General features: G+C 40.2%; 1 protein-coding gene across 1 annotated transcript; it reads left to right on the forward strand.

Moving 5' to 3' along the window:
* Positions 1 to 1,141: 1,141 nt before the first annotated feature.
* On the forward strand, positions 1,142 to 15,777 carry LOC108670629. Its single transcript, XM_018158099.1, has 6 exons — positions 1,142 to 1,244; positions 2,429 to 2,545; positions 6,705 to 6,787; positions 8,805 to 8,958; positions 14,381 to 14,512; positions 15,265 to 15,777. The coding sequence occupies exons 1-6, from the start codon at positions 1,142 to 1,144 to the stop codon at positions 15,369 to 15,371; spliced, it is 696 nt and encodes a 231-aa protein (XP_018013588.1). The 3' UTR covers positions 15,372 to 15,777.
* Positions 15,778 to 16,610: the final 833 nt, after the last annotated feature.

Here is a 16,610-nt window from a genome sequence, read left to right on the forward strand (position 1 = left end):
GTAGACGGCGGCTTCTAGTTCTGAGGCTGAGTAAAGTTAATGCATGGTGAAGCAAGGCGTTGGCTCCAGGGCTTATTTAGGAGTAAAATTTGTGGCCTACGGCTGCGCCCCCTTCATAGTGATCAACCGATGCTCGTCACTTTCGTTCTGTCAGTCGCGAAGCACTTTGAATTTCACTGATGTTGAATCTTCAGTGAATAGTTATTGTGATGTGTGAACTTGCGTGTGATATTTATAAGTAGTTATATTGTGTCATTTAAATTTGTGTTGTGATGTAATTTTGTTTGAAATAACTAGGAATAAGTATTATAGCCGAATTTTGTTAAGTTTATTAATTTTGTTTACAGAATCATTAGTACACTACCACCAACAATAGATTCGCTACAAGCTACTTTGGGTTCATTTGTTATTGCTTCTGTATTTACTCTTAATCTTTATTATCCTCCAGTGCCTTCGTTATCAATAAAGTGTCAAAAATATCAAGTTCACTTCCATGCAGGGTTAAAGTTCGGTTGTCTGACTGGCGCTGACGTAAGAGCGTTCGGAAGTCACCGTGGCGCTTACAATGGCATTTCTAGGGATAGGGATATACTTGAGATTAGAGTGTCGCGAATGTTTTAATAGAAAGACCAGCTCAAACCATCCATTAATTTTTAATTTCAGTTTAATAAATGTTCAAAGTTTGTGGCAAATTGGAATTTTTATTTTCTAAAAAAATGTCAGTCTAAATCAGAACCAAAAATTAATATTTTGCTTTTTTAAACAAAATAAATGGCGGATTGCAAATGTCATACAAACAAAGAAGAGTTTAATGAGTAGTTTACCAATAAATACATTTATGCATTATTTAATGCCTATATAAATTATTTTCCATTTATTATAGGCACAATTTCCCCATGCTATAGTAACACAGTAGTAGTCAATTAAAAACATTCATAATTCTCAATCTCACTCCATCGCCGCAATTTCTATAGTTATTCCTCTTTACTCTGTCGAAGGGAAGATCTACTGTAAATATTCTAATATCTTGAAAAACTTGTTGAGTTTTCAACCTTATCTGCTTTATTGATATTAAAATGTAAAGAAATAACCACGATTTCATTGATTAATGTAAAAATTTTGTGTGTTAGGACTTAGGACAATGACGACCCATCCTCTACTGCTCGCTGGGCTCTCCTTCGCCTGGTATCTCACCTACGTGGCTGGGCTCGGCAATACAGCGACATTCACTGCTAAGTCTTCGGGTGCGTTCTCTGTATGATGCTCGGTGTCTTGCGAATAACCATGTCTTTAATGGTATTCATGTATCCACAGTGAATTAAGCTCATATTAATTCAGTTGAAATCAATACTCAATTGCTTACATTTTAAGCAAGTTCCCCCAACAAATGAGATTAATTTATCAATTATTGCTTTGAAATTAATTCTGATATCCCTGTCATTGCATGATTTAAACAAGGAATAACATTACGTGACGAGAGTCCCTCCATTTTGTTCCTATGACGACAAATACAATTTACCTCCTGTGTGTGATTATATAAGACGAATGAGAATAATGACAGTCCTGAAAGCTTATACTCTTATGGTCTGGATCATGAATTCTAAAGTTTCTGTGTTAGCATATTATGATACAAAATACTATAAGATTTTATGTAAATTAAGAATTTCTCCAAAACTTTCATTAGTTTCGATCACCTAAAACAGAAACAAGCAAGTGGAAAAAAATAAAATAAAACTACAAAAAGCTCAGAGATTATAAAATGTATCCTAAATTTTTAACCCAAATCAGAGAGAAAAAAAATGGAGGTTTCATTTTGACATGTGTTATTTCACCACTGAGGAAGATCTATGGGTCACAATAATGTTGTATTATATTGTTAACCAGCTCGTTTGTAATGTACTCATTACTCACATGATAGGGACTTAAAATATGAGAAACTTTATTCACTTCTGATGGCAAATATTATGTAATAGTTGAAGAGAGTTTCATGTGTACTGTATGAGCTTTTATCAAAGAGCATACCGGAAGATGTTTCGGATAGATGGTGGGATGTTTGGAATTACTAAACTTTTCTCACTCCCTGGAAACTGTAAATACTTATTTTTATGAAAATCTGATGGTAATTTTGAGTGGTGAGTTTGAAGACATTTGTGTTCCCTGATTTTTATTCATGCAACACACGGTTCAACTTGAATTGCTTTAATAATTTCTTTATCACGAAGAATTCATAGGACTACACGTGTGGAAGCACGCGAGGAATTAATGCCGCGTGAATTATAGGAATGCCGTTCAGATGCAATTTAGGAAAAAGCGTGACCATTTATGGAAGTTCAATTCTTTCATTCTACTTCACTGTCTTAAGATATCAAATTATCCTTAACTTAAGTAAATGTTACCGTCTAAGTCTCATGTTAAAAAACAATTTCAGGAAATGGACAGCGCTTCTCAGGAAGTCTTCTGCTGAGCACAAAAGTGAGCGGTCCACTGGAGTGCTTGCGTTTGTGCGGAGATGTTACGCCACTCTGCTTCTACTTCAACTACAAAGGTGACGTACACTAAACTAGTAGTTATTTAATTAGTTTGGTGACCAAATGTTTACTAGCGCTTCACTATTTAGCTATCTCGCACCGGAAGTCAAGATGAACATCACCAAAGAGGTGGAAGGTCTCAGTTATCGAAAGTTTTTTTAAATAAAAAAATCATTCCTCGCCCACAAGGGGCGGAAGGCCTCAATTGTCCAGCCCACTGAAGCTGGCTCGAGAGGAGCAGCGTTAGAATCTCAAAGAGACAAAGTGACAAGGAGGGACAGGTGAAAAGCAACAGAAACTAAGACTCTCGAACAAGAGGTCGCTTACACGGGATTCCGCCGCCCGCACAAGAGACTGAGAAGGGAAGTGTATGGAAACCTACCTACATAACTTAACCACACAACTGCGACCAACGGTCAGACACCGCGAGCTCAGCGGTGGGGCGCTCAGGAACAATCCCCTAGTAGCGCGAAATCCCACAGGACTTCTGACGAGCAAAGACACGCGTCCGAAGTCCCTCTGAGAAGACAGCAAACTGGTAGCTCAACTAGCCTCAGTCTGGTGCCCAATGCTCAAGAAGTGCCCTGTCTTCATTGCTCGACAGAAACAATTTAATCAGAACTCAATCGTGCATTTTTGAGGTCTAATTTTCCATAACTTACAGAGTTTTTTTTTATAAGTTCGCGATACAGGAATGTAGCTGGGTGAGTTATCGAAAGGAATGGTTTTGGCCAGGGTGGCATCGTCGCCTCTGCCACTTGGCCCGACCAGCCAGCATCCAATCCAACAGTGTACGGGTACCGCTACAGCGTAGAATATAAGCCGTAGATGCTGCACAGATAGAGGGGCATATTTGAGGTGTAGTTTGATTATATATAAATGGACGTTCTTGATGATGACTTCACATGGATATTCGTTTTTTAAAATCAGCTCAGTTTCACTAATGCAGACCATTCGAACGAATGGGGTGTATGACGGCAAGCAGAGTCGTGTTTTTTTTTTGTTCCAAAAGAAGAGACGAAGTTTACTTTGGTTCAGAACACGAAGTATATAATGTGCTCATTTCTTACAGGCGATGTTTTCCCGGCGACAGAAGCAAGGAAATAGCGTTTAGAGAGAGAAGTTTTGCTAACTGTTGCCAACTATTATTTTCTCTGCAATAAAGTCACCATCTATGTTTGATATTAAAACGATTTTGATGTACAATTTTTTAAGTGAAATTTAAATTGCATTCCAAAAAGCCAAAGGGTTAGGTTTCTTCATAAAAGATGATATATAGCGATTATTTTGTCATTTATAATACTGAGTACATATTTTTGGTGGAGTTCTTGGGTTGAAATTGAAATAGTTAAGAATTTAGCGTTTATAACATTTGTGTTCAATAAATTTTGATCTTCTGCAAAGAAATCATGCTTATAATTGATGTCACTGCGAGTACGTAGTGAGTGAGAACTTGGTATGATAGATTCTTCATAGAACATGAAATGTTGTGATTTAACAAGAATGATTTTCCTTTGTAACATTTTCCAAATATCAAAAGTCTGCTGATTTGAAATAAACCAGCAAAAATATTACCAGAGCCCTCAAGTAAACGTTAGCAAGCCATTTTGTGGAATACATGCTCATGCTATGCTGTGGTAGCCATAAAAATGAAATCTAACATCACTATTGAGCCAGACAATACATCACTATTGAGCCAGACAATGCATCACTATTGAGCCAGACAATACATCACTATTGAGCCCGACAATACATCACTATTGAGCCAGAGAATACATCACTATTGAGCCAGACAATACATCACTATTGAGCCATACAATGCATCACTATTGAGCCAGATAATACATCACTATTGAGCCAAAGACAATGCATCACTATTGAGCCAGACAACACATCACTATTGAGCCAGATAATGCATCCCTATTGAGCCAGACAACACATCACTATTGAGCCAGATAATGCAGCACTATTGAGCCAGACAATACATCAATATTGAGCCAGACAATACCTCACTATTGAGCCAGACCATACATCACAGTTGAACCAAATGGATGTCAATAATACGAAAATATTCACTTTGGAATTTTGTGCTGGAGATTTTTATTGCACAGTTTCTTTTTCCTTCCTAAAAGTCAATACAATGTGACAATTTGCGATTAAAAATAATATTGTCCAGCTGATGAAATAATAATTTTCTTTCGACACCCGTGTGCCTTTTGTGACACTCTGTTTACCATTGACCCACAAATGTTGAGAAATAGATTAGCCGTCCTTTAGATAGATAGCCGGCCCTTTAGATGTCATTTTTTCGAAAAACTTTGAACGAAGGAATGTTGCCGGCTGACTGGAGAGAAGCTCAAGTGACACCATTGTTCAAAAAAGGTGACAGAAGCTGCCCGGGCAACTATCGCCCTGTTAGATTGACAAGTGTCGTTTGCAAGGTAATGGAATCTGTTGTGAGGGATCGATTGATGGACCATTTGACTGCTAATAATCTCCTATCAGACTGTCAACATGGCTTTATTGCTGAGAGATCCTGCACCACTAACCTCTTGTCTACTCTGAACGAATGGACCCGCCTGCTGGACGAAAGGGAGCCAGTAGATGCAGTGTACCTCGATTTTGCCAAGGCATTTGACAGTGTCCCACATGAACGGCTGTTGCGGAAATTGCAGTCTTTAAGAATTGACAGAAATGTACTCAAATGGATCAGAGATTTTCTAGTAGAGAGACGACAACGTGTCAGTATTAATGGGGCCTTATCAGACTGGGCTCCAGTGCGCAGCGGCGTGCCACAAGGAAGCGTTCTCGGGCCTGTTTTATTCGTTGCGTTTATAAACGATCTGTCAGAAGCGGTGTCTAGCGTGTGCTCGATGTTTGCTGACGACACAAAAATTTATAATACAGTGAAGAATATGTCGCAAAAAGTACAGTTACAAGGTGATTTTGACAGGCTGGTTGACTGGGCTGATAAGTGGCAGCTGCGTTTTAACGCTGACAAATGTAAAGTAATCCACCTTGGCAAGAATAATGAACAGCAAGATTACAGTATAAGAAGACACGGTTGCAACGACAGAGTGATGATGTCGAAGTCGACAATGGAAAAAGATTTAGGAGTTAATATCGACAATGAGTTGAAGTTTTCTAAGCATATTGAAGGTCAAGTTAATAAAGTCAATAAACGACTTGGACTGATCAGACGCTCTTTCGCGTTCCTAGATGCAGAAGCGTTGAAGCAGTTGTTTGTTGCTGTCGTGCGCCCGAACCTAGAGTTTGGAAACGTCGTGTGGTCACCGAAACTTGAAAAGGACAGAAATTAAATAGAGAGTGTTCAAAGACGTGCAACAAGGATAATTCCGGGCTTGAAAAGCAAGTCCTATGAGGAAAGATTAAAGATTATGAAGATTCCAAGCCTCAGTTATCGACGTCTGCGTGGGGAACTCATTGAAGCTTACAAGTATATTCATGGCTTATACAAGGTTCCAGAAGGATTACTAGTGAAACAAGAACCAACACCAGGGGCCACAGCTATAAACTAAAAAAACTGCGGTGCAACACACCCACGCAAAAACATTTCTTCTCGCTTCGAGTCACCGACATGTGGAACAGCCTCCCTGATAGTATCGTTGACGCTCCCTCCGTTGACGCTCCGTTGACGCTCCGAGTTCAAGAACAGACTAGACGAAGCTATGCAGGAGTATATGTTCAGTCTTAAAATGCCTATCAAATTCCGGACCAGGCAATAAGTCCAGCAGCTATCTCAATCAATCGTCAGTTATGGAAAGATCGGGTTCCAAAGGCCGGATCCCTTGTGAATCAAGTCACGAAAATTCAAGAATCGGCAACAGGCCATGGCCCTATTTCTTCAGTGCCGACATTTCTATTCTATTCTATAGGAATCCGTATTATATGTCCTTTCGTATTTCTAAGGGATCGCTATAGGTAGAATTTGCTAGGTCTTCAATTTTTTCAATGTTATTAAATCCGTTAATTCACTCCGCTTGGTAATGTATTCCGGTGTAACTGTTTATTCAAGCAGAATAAAATTCTTTGGGCGTATATGTTAATTGGAACGCATAACGTAATTAGAATAATATCAATTTTTTATGGGTTGAGTAGGCAATTCTTATTCTTGCCGGACATTAGGACCGCTGAATTATTATGTCTGGTTCGCAGGCGGTGCGTGTGAGCTGATGAACAACTGGACTACCCGTGTCGCTGCGCCAGGCTGGGCCTATTACACCATAACACCGCCGCCTGTAAGTTCTCATTTAAAAATTAATTTACTCCTCACGAATTAACACATTTTGTTACCACGAATCTGAAATTCATCCTTCCGATAACGCGTTACTCAAGGCCCAGCTGGGGCTGTCCTATTAGCCAATAACTGACGGCTAAACCCACCAATGTGCCGCTACGTGTACTTAATTTGAGCGAGTTTTGATTGTAAGGCTTCTGGTTGGCATAGCGGCGTAGCCTCAGAGCGTATTCTGGACTACGTAATGAAATCCTAGCATACTTCTCAGAGTTTTCTTCTCGTCAAGTTTTCAATATTTGTTTTTGCAGAACGATATGTTTAGCATCACGGGCGAGTATCAAGTGTCAGTTGCCTCTCGCTGACTTCCGTTCGACCACAAGAACCCTCGTGCGTTTCAAAACGTTCCGTTTTGAACCTTCCGTTCACGTTGAAGTATTTTAAAACATTCCGTTTGAATACCTGACCGTGGATTTTACTCAACTAGTTGACTGTATATGTGTTTCTAGGACTTGTGTTCTGAACTGACGATGGAGCTGGATTCCGATACGTTTTCTTTCATAGAGTAATGGAAATTTTTGTGGTATTGTCTTTGCTTCTAAATTCTTGGTTAATTTGCGATTTAAGCAAACAAGTGATTTCAATAATACTGAATATGTTAGAATTTTGAGAAAAAATAACGGATTCTGGAGGCGGAAGGAATCAAGTTCTTAGCAAGAGCTACTTTTAGCAGGATCGCTTCATACAAGTTAGTTTGATCCTGGACGGCACGTATTGGGCATCAAATTGAACGGCAAAAATTAGGCCATTCAGTTTTTGGTGTTCCATAATTAAGGTTTGAGTTAAGTCGAGATTGAGATTTAAGGGTGCGACACTAATGAGTAAATAAGTAAAATATCAGGCACTTTAACGGTAACGGGAGAGTTGCGCACCACAAAACAATCACCTTTTTAATACATCGAGAGCAATCGTACATGAAAACTGTGACGAACTAATCTTGAATCCCCGAATAGCCAATCGCGTCACCTCAGAAGCTCGGATGGTCTAATTTTCACGTCCACCAATGACCGGAAATTAAATGCAACTTCCCTAATGGATCAGCAAAGCTTGGACCGAGCGGATAGTTAACGCAAACGAACTTTCTTAAATTTATTAAAGATAAAGGGCAAATTGAAACTAAACAAATCACACTAACGATTTTACAGAGGTGCGGCACGGATTAAACGAACTAACAAATTAAATGCGGAGGAAGCGAAGTGCGAGGAGAGCAAAATGCGAGGAGAGAGCTAGAGCATGGAGATCTGAGAATAACGCACGATCCTACAACAGAAACCAAAAGTAAATGCATACAAATAACAAATCAAAATAATCACACAAATCACGATATTTCACCAAGTAATCATATTTAAATTTCACCACAATCGCACGCAACTCACTCTGGCATCTGAGACAAAACCCTATAAGAAAGGAACCAGTATGCAAGACGGGATCGGCATCGTATCTGATGGCTGTAACTAATTCAACGTCCACATCAGGGCCGGTCCTACTCAATCTGTGTGGTCTCGCAGCAAGTAGTGGAAATTTGCATTTTACTTCATTACAAAAACCAATGAGCGACGTTCAAACTAAACGGCGCGTTAGTAACGCGAGCACTACCTTTTCAGCGTCTTCAATGCCCCAAGCATTATGGGCCTTATTATGGGTGCTCAGAATGAAATTCAGAAAGGCTGAACTAAATACCACCTGTTTTAGAGCCAGGCTGTCGTACATGCTTCTTTCGATACCTCGTATTGAAGAACCATTCAATGCTGTTTTTTGCTTGCCTTGCTCATGAATGAATAATGTTTCAACACTATCGGACTAGAATATCTAGAATATTATTGGCAAAAAGATCCCTGTCCAAGCTGTCGCGCCCAGGCGGTTATAATGTAGTGGTGGTTGCCATCAGACCAGGAGACCTGCCATTAGGTAACATTCACTACATATTATGATTAACTTATTCTAATTAATTTTTACAACAGGGTCCGTGTTCCCGCAACTCGTGTCCAACAACACAAGTCTGTGTGCCGTACTCTCTGGAGACCGAGCTGCCGTACCACCCCGGTGTCCTGCCCCTGCCAGGTTATATCTGCTCCGGCGCCCAGTTCTATCTTGACAAGCGCAGTCAGAACAAAAGTTAGTATTCATATTTTTTGGATAGATATCGTGCTTGATCTGTTAATGTAACTCATAACAATTCAGATGAGAACTTAGAATAAATACTTTATATTTTCTTGAATCATCATATTTTTCATTCAAACATGAGAATAGGATTTGCCATTATCTTAGAATAAAATACACAGACGATCAAAAAAACCGCTACGAAAATCTGAAAATTTCTAATCTTTTTAGCAATTTCAAATGTTTAGCGCACCATATCCTGCACCTTCGTTCGATAAAGAAGTTTGGTGCGCGGCATAACCCAAACCTAGCCTTCCCAGGCAAGTTAAGATTTAAATATGTGACTCACGGCTGCGCTCCTAGATGAACAGACAACACAGACTCAGTTAATGCAACCTCTTGAGGCAATAAAAAGCGTGATGCATGTTGTAAAATCTACACAAATGCTCACCTTTTTTATTAAAAAAACTTGTCTCTGTTGCAAATAATGGCTCTTTCTACAGATGTGGTGGTTGGAAAAGCTACAAATGAATGATTCGACGCGTCCATAAGAGACGTCAGTCCGTATTTTCCTTTCCTGAAGAAGTTTATAAATATATAAAACGCGTAAAAACAATTCGAGTACCTTAGGTTTTCATGATCAAGCATTTATTATTCTAGCTTATGAAGTTGTGTCTTGTGCAAAACGCTTACGTTTTACGCCACAAAAAAGACCTAAGTTCGAAAATTAATTCAATTATAAATTTATCAAGTAAATTTGTGAAAAACAATTATTTCAAGCTTGTTGAGGTAAAAGCGCAATCCATATCTAAATTTCAGCCGTTTATTTTTCTGAAGCAATCACTGTGATCAATTCGCCTGCGTTTTAATATTCTGACATATCATGCGAGTTAAATTCATAACATAACTTAACATATATAGTGATGTCGGCGCTAAAGAATAGGACTGATGAGGCCTGTCGCCGATTCTTGAACTTTTCGCGACTTGTTCACTGATCTAAAATCGTGTCATTTGATCGGATCTTTTCAAGACTGACGATAGTTTGAAATAGCTACTAGACTTCCACCGGGTTCGATATGGTGCTAGGTATTTAAAATCTGAACATATATTTTTCCATAACTTCATCTAGTCTGTTCTTGAACGCGTTTATACTCGGAGCGCCAACGATGTAATAAGGGAGGCTGTTCCACATGTCGGTGAATCGAAGCGAGAAGAAATGTTGTCGCTTGGACAAGTTACAGCGTAGTTTTTTTAGTATATAGCTGTGGCCCCTAGCTGGTGTTGGTTCTTGTTTAAAATTCCAGTAATCCTTCAGGGATCTTGTATAAACCATGCTTATACTTTTACATTTCAATGAGGTCCTCACGCAGACCTCGATATCTGAGGCTTGGTAGCTTCATAATCTTTAATCTTTCTTTATAGAACTTGCCCTTCAAGCCTGGAATTATCCTTGTTGCACGTCTCTGAACATTCTCTATTAAATTTTTGTCCTTTTCAAATCTCGGTGACCACACAACGTTTCCAAACTCTAGATTCGGGCGCACGACAGCAACAAACAACGTACTGCTTTATCGCTTCTGCATCTAGGAACTCGTAAGAGCGTCTGATTAGACCAAGAAATTTGTTGGATGCATTAGCTTTCGTTTCAACATGCTTAGAAAATTTCAGCTCCTTGTCGACATAAACTCCGAGATCTTTTTCCACACTAGACTTCTCAATCATTACTCTCTTGTTGTAACCATGTCTCCTCATACTGTAATCTTGCTGTTCATTGTTCTTCCCGAAGTGAAGTAACTTAGTGATGTCGGCGCTGAAGTGTAGGCCTGATGTGGCCTGTCGCCGACTTTAGTACTTTACACTTGTCAACAGTACTTTATCGCCGACTTTAGTACTTTACACTTGTTACACTTACAAGTACTTAACACTTGTCAGCATTAAACCGCAGCTGCCACGTATCAGCACAGTTAACTTAACTGACAACATCATCTTGCAATTGCGCTTTACTTGACGCATCCTTCACTTTTTTATAAACTTCTGTGTCTTCGGCATACATGGAGCATAGGCTGGACACTGCTTCTGGCAGATCGTTTATAAAAGTAATGAACAAAATAGGCCCAAGAACGCTTCCTTGTGGCACGCCACTGCGCACTGATGCCTAGTCTAACACGGTTCCGTTAATGCTGACACGTTGTCGTCTACCTACATTTTTTAGTGCCTGATTCTCCGCAACATTGACAAGCCGCCGGAGCTGCTGTATACTAGAAAGCCTCTGATCCATTAGAATAGAATAGAAGTGTCGGCACTGAATAAATAGCCCCATGGCCTGTTGCCGATTCTTGAATTTTTCGTGACTTGATTCACAAGGGATCCGGCCTTTGGAACCCGATCTTTCCATAACTGACGGTTGATTGAGATAGCTGCTAGACTTATTGCCTGGTCCGTAATTTGCTAGGCCTTTTAAGACTGAACATATGCTCCTGCATAGCTTCGTCCAGTCTGTTTTTGAAGGCGTTCATACTCGGAGCGTCAACGATGTTATCAGGGAGGCTGTTCCAAATGTCGGTGACTCGAAGCGAGAAGAAATGTGCGTACTCCATTGGAAACGTACTCCATTGGAGTACGTTTCCTTCAATTCCCAAAGACTTCATTTTACGTAACAGCTGCTTTTGCGGAACACTATCATATGCTTTGGCAAAATCGAGGTGCAATGCATCCACTGGCTGCCTTTCGCCCAGCAGGCTAGTCCAATCGTTCAACGTACACAATAAGTTAGTGGTGCAGGATCTACCGGCAATAAAACCATGTTGACAATCTGATAGATGATGAACAGTCAAGTGATCGATAATCCTATCCCTCACAACAGATTCCATTACCTTACAAACAACACTCGTCAGACTGACAGGGCGATAGATGCCGGGGCTACTTTTGTCACCTTTTTTGAACAATGGTGTTACTTGAGATTCTTTCCAATCGGACGGCAAAGTTCCTTCATTCAATGTTTTTTGAAAGAATAATGTCAATGGGCCGGCCAGAACGGCTGCTAATTCTTTGAGCAATCTGGGATGAAAGCCGTCTGGCCCACATGACTTGTTTGGATTTACAGCGATCAGGCGTCTGAGAACTTCTTCTTGTATTTCAAAATTTATTAATTTTGAGTCGACTGGGCGCTCCTCAATATCTGGAATACTGTTCCAGTCCTCATCTGTGAACACACTGCTTAAAAACTGATTAAGAACGTTAGCCTTGCCCTCATCAGAGGAAATCTTTCTTTGGTCTATTCCCAAATCAGATATACCGTTGTTTGTCTTACACTTCGAACTAGCGTACAAAAAGAAGGCTTTCGGATTCTTTTTTGCGTTTTTAGCAATATTTTTTAGAAGTTTTTCACTGCAGTGCGACAGACTTTTTTAGCTTGATTTCGAGCCCTTGCATACAGGTTATAATCAGAATCGCTGCGAGTTCGTCAATAACGCTTGTATGCTTCCTTCTTGGTCTTTAGCTGAGCTTTAACTGTACCGTACATCCACTGGGACTTTTTGACTCCTCCAAGCGTAATCTTAGGTACGCAGGCATCAACTGCAGACATAACCGCTTCTTTGAGAAATGACCATGAATCAGCCACATTTGTGTCCTTAAAACAGTCCGAAATATTCGCCGCATTCAACGCCTCACGGAGTTTACCATAGTCGCCTTGCGCAAAGTTCAAACATTCACGTTTCCGAAGCGTCTTTTCTGCACAGCACTTAATAGTGAAAAACAATGATTGGTGATGGCTTTTGCCCGACGGAGCCTCGTGGCGAAGCTCGTTTATCAATGATTCTTCACTAATAAACACTAGATCTAGAATATTTAGGGTCCGCCTGATTCTCTCCTGCCATTTCTTGCGAAAAACCACCCTCTCTAATGGGGTGGAATCTTTCTTTACAAAAACTGACGTGTAATCAGCCCCTTCTCGAAGCTTTTTCTCTGTTTTCAGCACGCTCCAGACCTGAACAGGATCCTTTACATTCGCCAAAAGAGGTCTGCAGGTGAGGTCTGCAGGTGTTGGCAGCAGCATCCTTCGAGCGTAGCTTCTTGCACTATATAACATTAATCGGTGTGTTGAGCACCTTGCTGCAACATTCTACAACAAATGCCGTGTCATCCATCACTCGGTCCTTCGCATCAGATGCGGTACTATCGGGAATCCCAAGCCAAAACAAGTTGGCCTTCCTACGTTCTCTAGCAAGTAATTCACGTGAGCTTTCGCTAGCTACTTCAGATAAATCAGCTCTCTTGTTCTTTACGTCTATTTCTTCTGTATTTTTCAGCTGAACCTTCACTTCAGTCATCTCATTGCATAGCGAGCTCAATTTGTCACTCAGCGAGCGCACCATCTCACTCAAGGAGTTTACTACATCATTCAACGATTTCGATTCATTGCCGTGCTCTTCCACCGACTCCTCGCTTTTTCGAGCACCAAGAATTTGTTTTTAGCAATCACGGCAAAACCAATGAAGTAATTTAGATTTCTGGAGAAACGAGAACTCCTTAGAGCTCATCTTCGAACAGCTGCTACAAATGAGATCTTCGCATCGTTTACAGATGACCGTCTGGACTTCGCTCGGAGAGATCTCTTTGCAGTACCTGAAAACTTTCATCTCTAGCTAGGCTGATTTGGTTTCATTTTTTTTCTAGAGGCCGTAGAGGGCTTTTCGACTCTTTTTATTTTCTGTCCAGCCATTTTAAAATGCTCGAACTAGACCTCTTGAACGGAGAAAAGGACGGAGAAAAATACAAAAGAGAGTTGAGTTGAGTTCAGTCAAATTCCCTCGAAAATTTCGACTGGCGGAACTGCTGAGCTGTAGCTGGCGAGGGAAAAGACAGGGGTGGGCTGGGGGAATCAAGGGATCGACGCGACAGGCTTTGGAGAAGGGGAGGGATAGGGGCCAAGAGGGTGGGGAGGGTATAGGAAGACGAGGCCTGAGCGTGCTGAAGGCACCGTTGTTTTCTGGTTGATAGGCGGCCGCCGAGGGTTCCCAACAAGCTACAATTAAGCTTGCCCTCGCTACATGCACTGGCATTTGTCGGGAATAAAACAATTGTACTAGCCGCTTTTTCTCACTATTCGCAGAATTTTTACTGAACTGCACTGAAATAGAACCTTTTACTGAAATCGTTTCGGTACAAATTCGAGAGATAAGTCAAACCGGCATAGTAAAAAGTGAAAAAATAGGGACCCGCAAACACATACGTACGTCCTCGATCACGGCCAGAAAGCAACTTCAATGAAATTCGAGTCAGGTAGCCATAAAAATACTAGTTTGGACTAATTCTTGTTGTTGGATTATTTTCTAATTTCTCGTTACGTTTTAAATTTTATACAGGAAAAAAAACAGATGACTGAAAACACTATTCCTACATAACTGATTCCTTTTTTTTTGTTTCCGTACGTCAGGTTGCAAACTTGTGGCCGTCAAAGACGTGTATTTCTATGAATACGACTTGTGGCAGTGGTTTCTCCCCCTCTCCGAGATCTTTTATCGCTGCTCCTCCTACAACTGCGTGATGTTGTTCACTAGTTTTTCATGTAAGTATTGACAAACATGCGCTCATGGCAGCCTTTTATCCACGCTCAAGTCTCGCGATTGATTTTTTTCGTTCTAATGCCATATATTAAATTATGTCATAATAATAATAATTATTTTTATTATTATAATGGAACAGATCACACAGTATGGGTTTAATTTTGAATTATTGAACAGAAATTCTAGCCTCTAATTGATACAAATATTTGGGCAACTACATTAATTAAGATAAATAAAGCATTTGCGCAATTGTTTCCATGTTGAAATATGTAGCCCCATAATATAGGAGGAACATTGTGATGCACAAAAAATGTGTTACACGAGCTATCTATTAAGGTGAGTAAACTTATATACTTCAATCTAAACTAATCACGAATGAATATTCCAAATTTAATTCGTATAATTTACACTACTCTCGTCAGAATGAATAAAAGTTGCTTGTTCGGAAAACTTTCCGGGAACATATTAACAATTCAGGATCAAGCTCGAGTTCGGTCTTAATGACTTATGACCCGATTATAAGAATATAGGAAATGAAGGAGCAACGTAAAATAAATACTAAAAATAAATTATGAAGGCAGAAGATCAGATGCTCGGTGAAACACGTTACGTCACTTATAGTAGGAAATGGTCCGCTTACTCCTACATCCGTTAAAGAAATTCATTTTAAAGTTAGTTGCAAACTATCATTCCTATGTTCAAAATACAAAAACCCTTATTAGTTACCTTTCAAATGCTCTGTGCTCGGTCACAGCGGACGGGAGGACATGGGTAAGCTACAAGAACGCGACACAAGCCACAACCTCATCTTTCCTGCGCTCGGGCGAAGTCATGATCGGCTGGTTCCCTGAGTGTACCTGAACCACGCACCGTAGGAGCGGCTTGAGGAACATCATGTGTATCTGGAGGGTGAACCTTGTACTGTCGGCGCGCCTTGCGGAACATCATGTGTATCTGGAGGGTTAATCTTGCACTGTCGGAGCGGCTTGAGGAACATCATGTGTATCTGGACAGTGATCCTTGTACTGTCGGAGCGGCTTGAGGAACATCATGTGTATCTGGAGGGTTAATCTTGCACTGTCGGAGCGGCTTGCGGAACATAATGTGTATCTGGAGGGTTAATCTTGCACTGTCGGAGCCGCACGCGGTGCCTACGTGAATTTGACTATGAACTGAAAATCAAGTTGGTTGCGACATCCTGTGTGAATTATGAAACATAATACAACATTTGCTGTTGTGAAGTATTTTGGCACTAGATTTTATGCACCATTTGCTGTTGTGAAATTTTTCAGGGACGATGACTGAATCCATTTTTCTTATTAAGGATTATTCGTAACAATTTATGTTCAATATTATGTTCTGCGATGGAGTTTGGTAATATGTTAGTTACATGATCGATGTTAGTTACATAATTTTTGCTCGACATAATTACATAATTTTTGCTCGCTTATGCACAATTTGCTTTTGTTAATTTTTTTTTCTCAGTTTATCCGCCATTTCGTGGTCGTAAAATATTTCGGCGCTATAAGTTGTTCAAAATTTCCTCGGGTGAATAATTTGCACCATTTTGGAACCGTTTGGTGTCGTGAAGTATTTTTATTTTTTGAGTAATGCGTAACCAATCGGCTGCTGTGAAGCATTTTTGCTTGGCAATTTTTGAAGAATGCTCAACATTTTTTACACCACTCATCTCCACCGTGATTAAGATTACCAAGACGTTAAGATTTCCTAAAATGATATTATTATTTACATGAATGAATTACTTATGTGGCACAGTATTCCAACATATGTGATGCTCATTCTGTTGCGAAGTATCCTGGAATAAATATATACATAGTTTCTCGTTTACCTGTTATTTGATAGTTTATCATGTTAAATGACTTATACCTACAATAAAAGTGCAGCGGTGATGAATTGACACAATAGGAAGCCCCTGATTAAGAATCCTTTTCGACTAATTAATGACTTTAAGATTCCTACGATTTCTTGGGGCCTACGTCATGTAGTATGTGTCCCGGACTACGTCATGTAGTATATGTCCCGGTCTTTCCCACTGGCCTGGTTTCCGGGAATCGCTAACTGGGCTGACCATTGGAGGCG

This window comes from Hyalella azteca, unplaced genomic scaffold, assembly GCF_000764305.2.
Source record: "Hyalella azteca isolate HAZT.00-mixed unplaced genomic scaffold, Hazt_2.0.2 contig13886, whole genome shotgun sequence".
Lineage (NCBI taxonomy): Eukaryota > Metazoa > Arthropoda > Malacostraca > Amphipoda > Hyalellidae > Hyalella > Hyalella azteca.

Coding starts and splice junctions, on each gene's coding strand:
- LOC108670629 (XM_018158099.1), top strand. CDS start 1,142: ATGACGACCCATCCTCTACTGCTCGCTGGGCTCTCCTTCGCCTGGTAT. Junction 2,546..6,704: donor CTTCTACTTCAACTACAAAG/GTGACGTACACT, acceptor TCTGGTTCGCAG/GCGGTGCGTGTGAGCTGATG. Junction 8,959..14,380: donor CAAGCGCAGTCAGAACAAAA/GTTAGTATTCAT, acceptor TCCGTACGTCAG/GTTGCAAACTTGTGGCCGTC.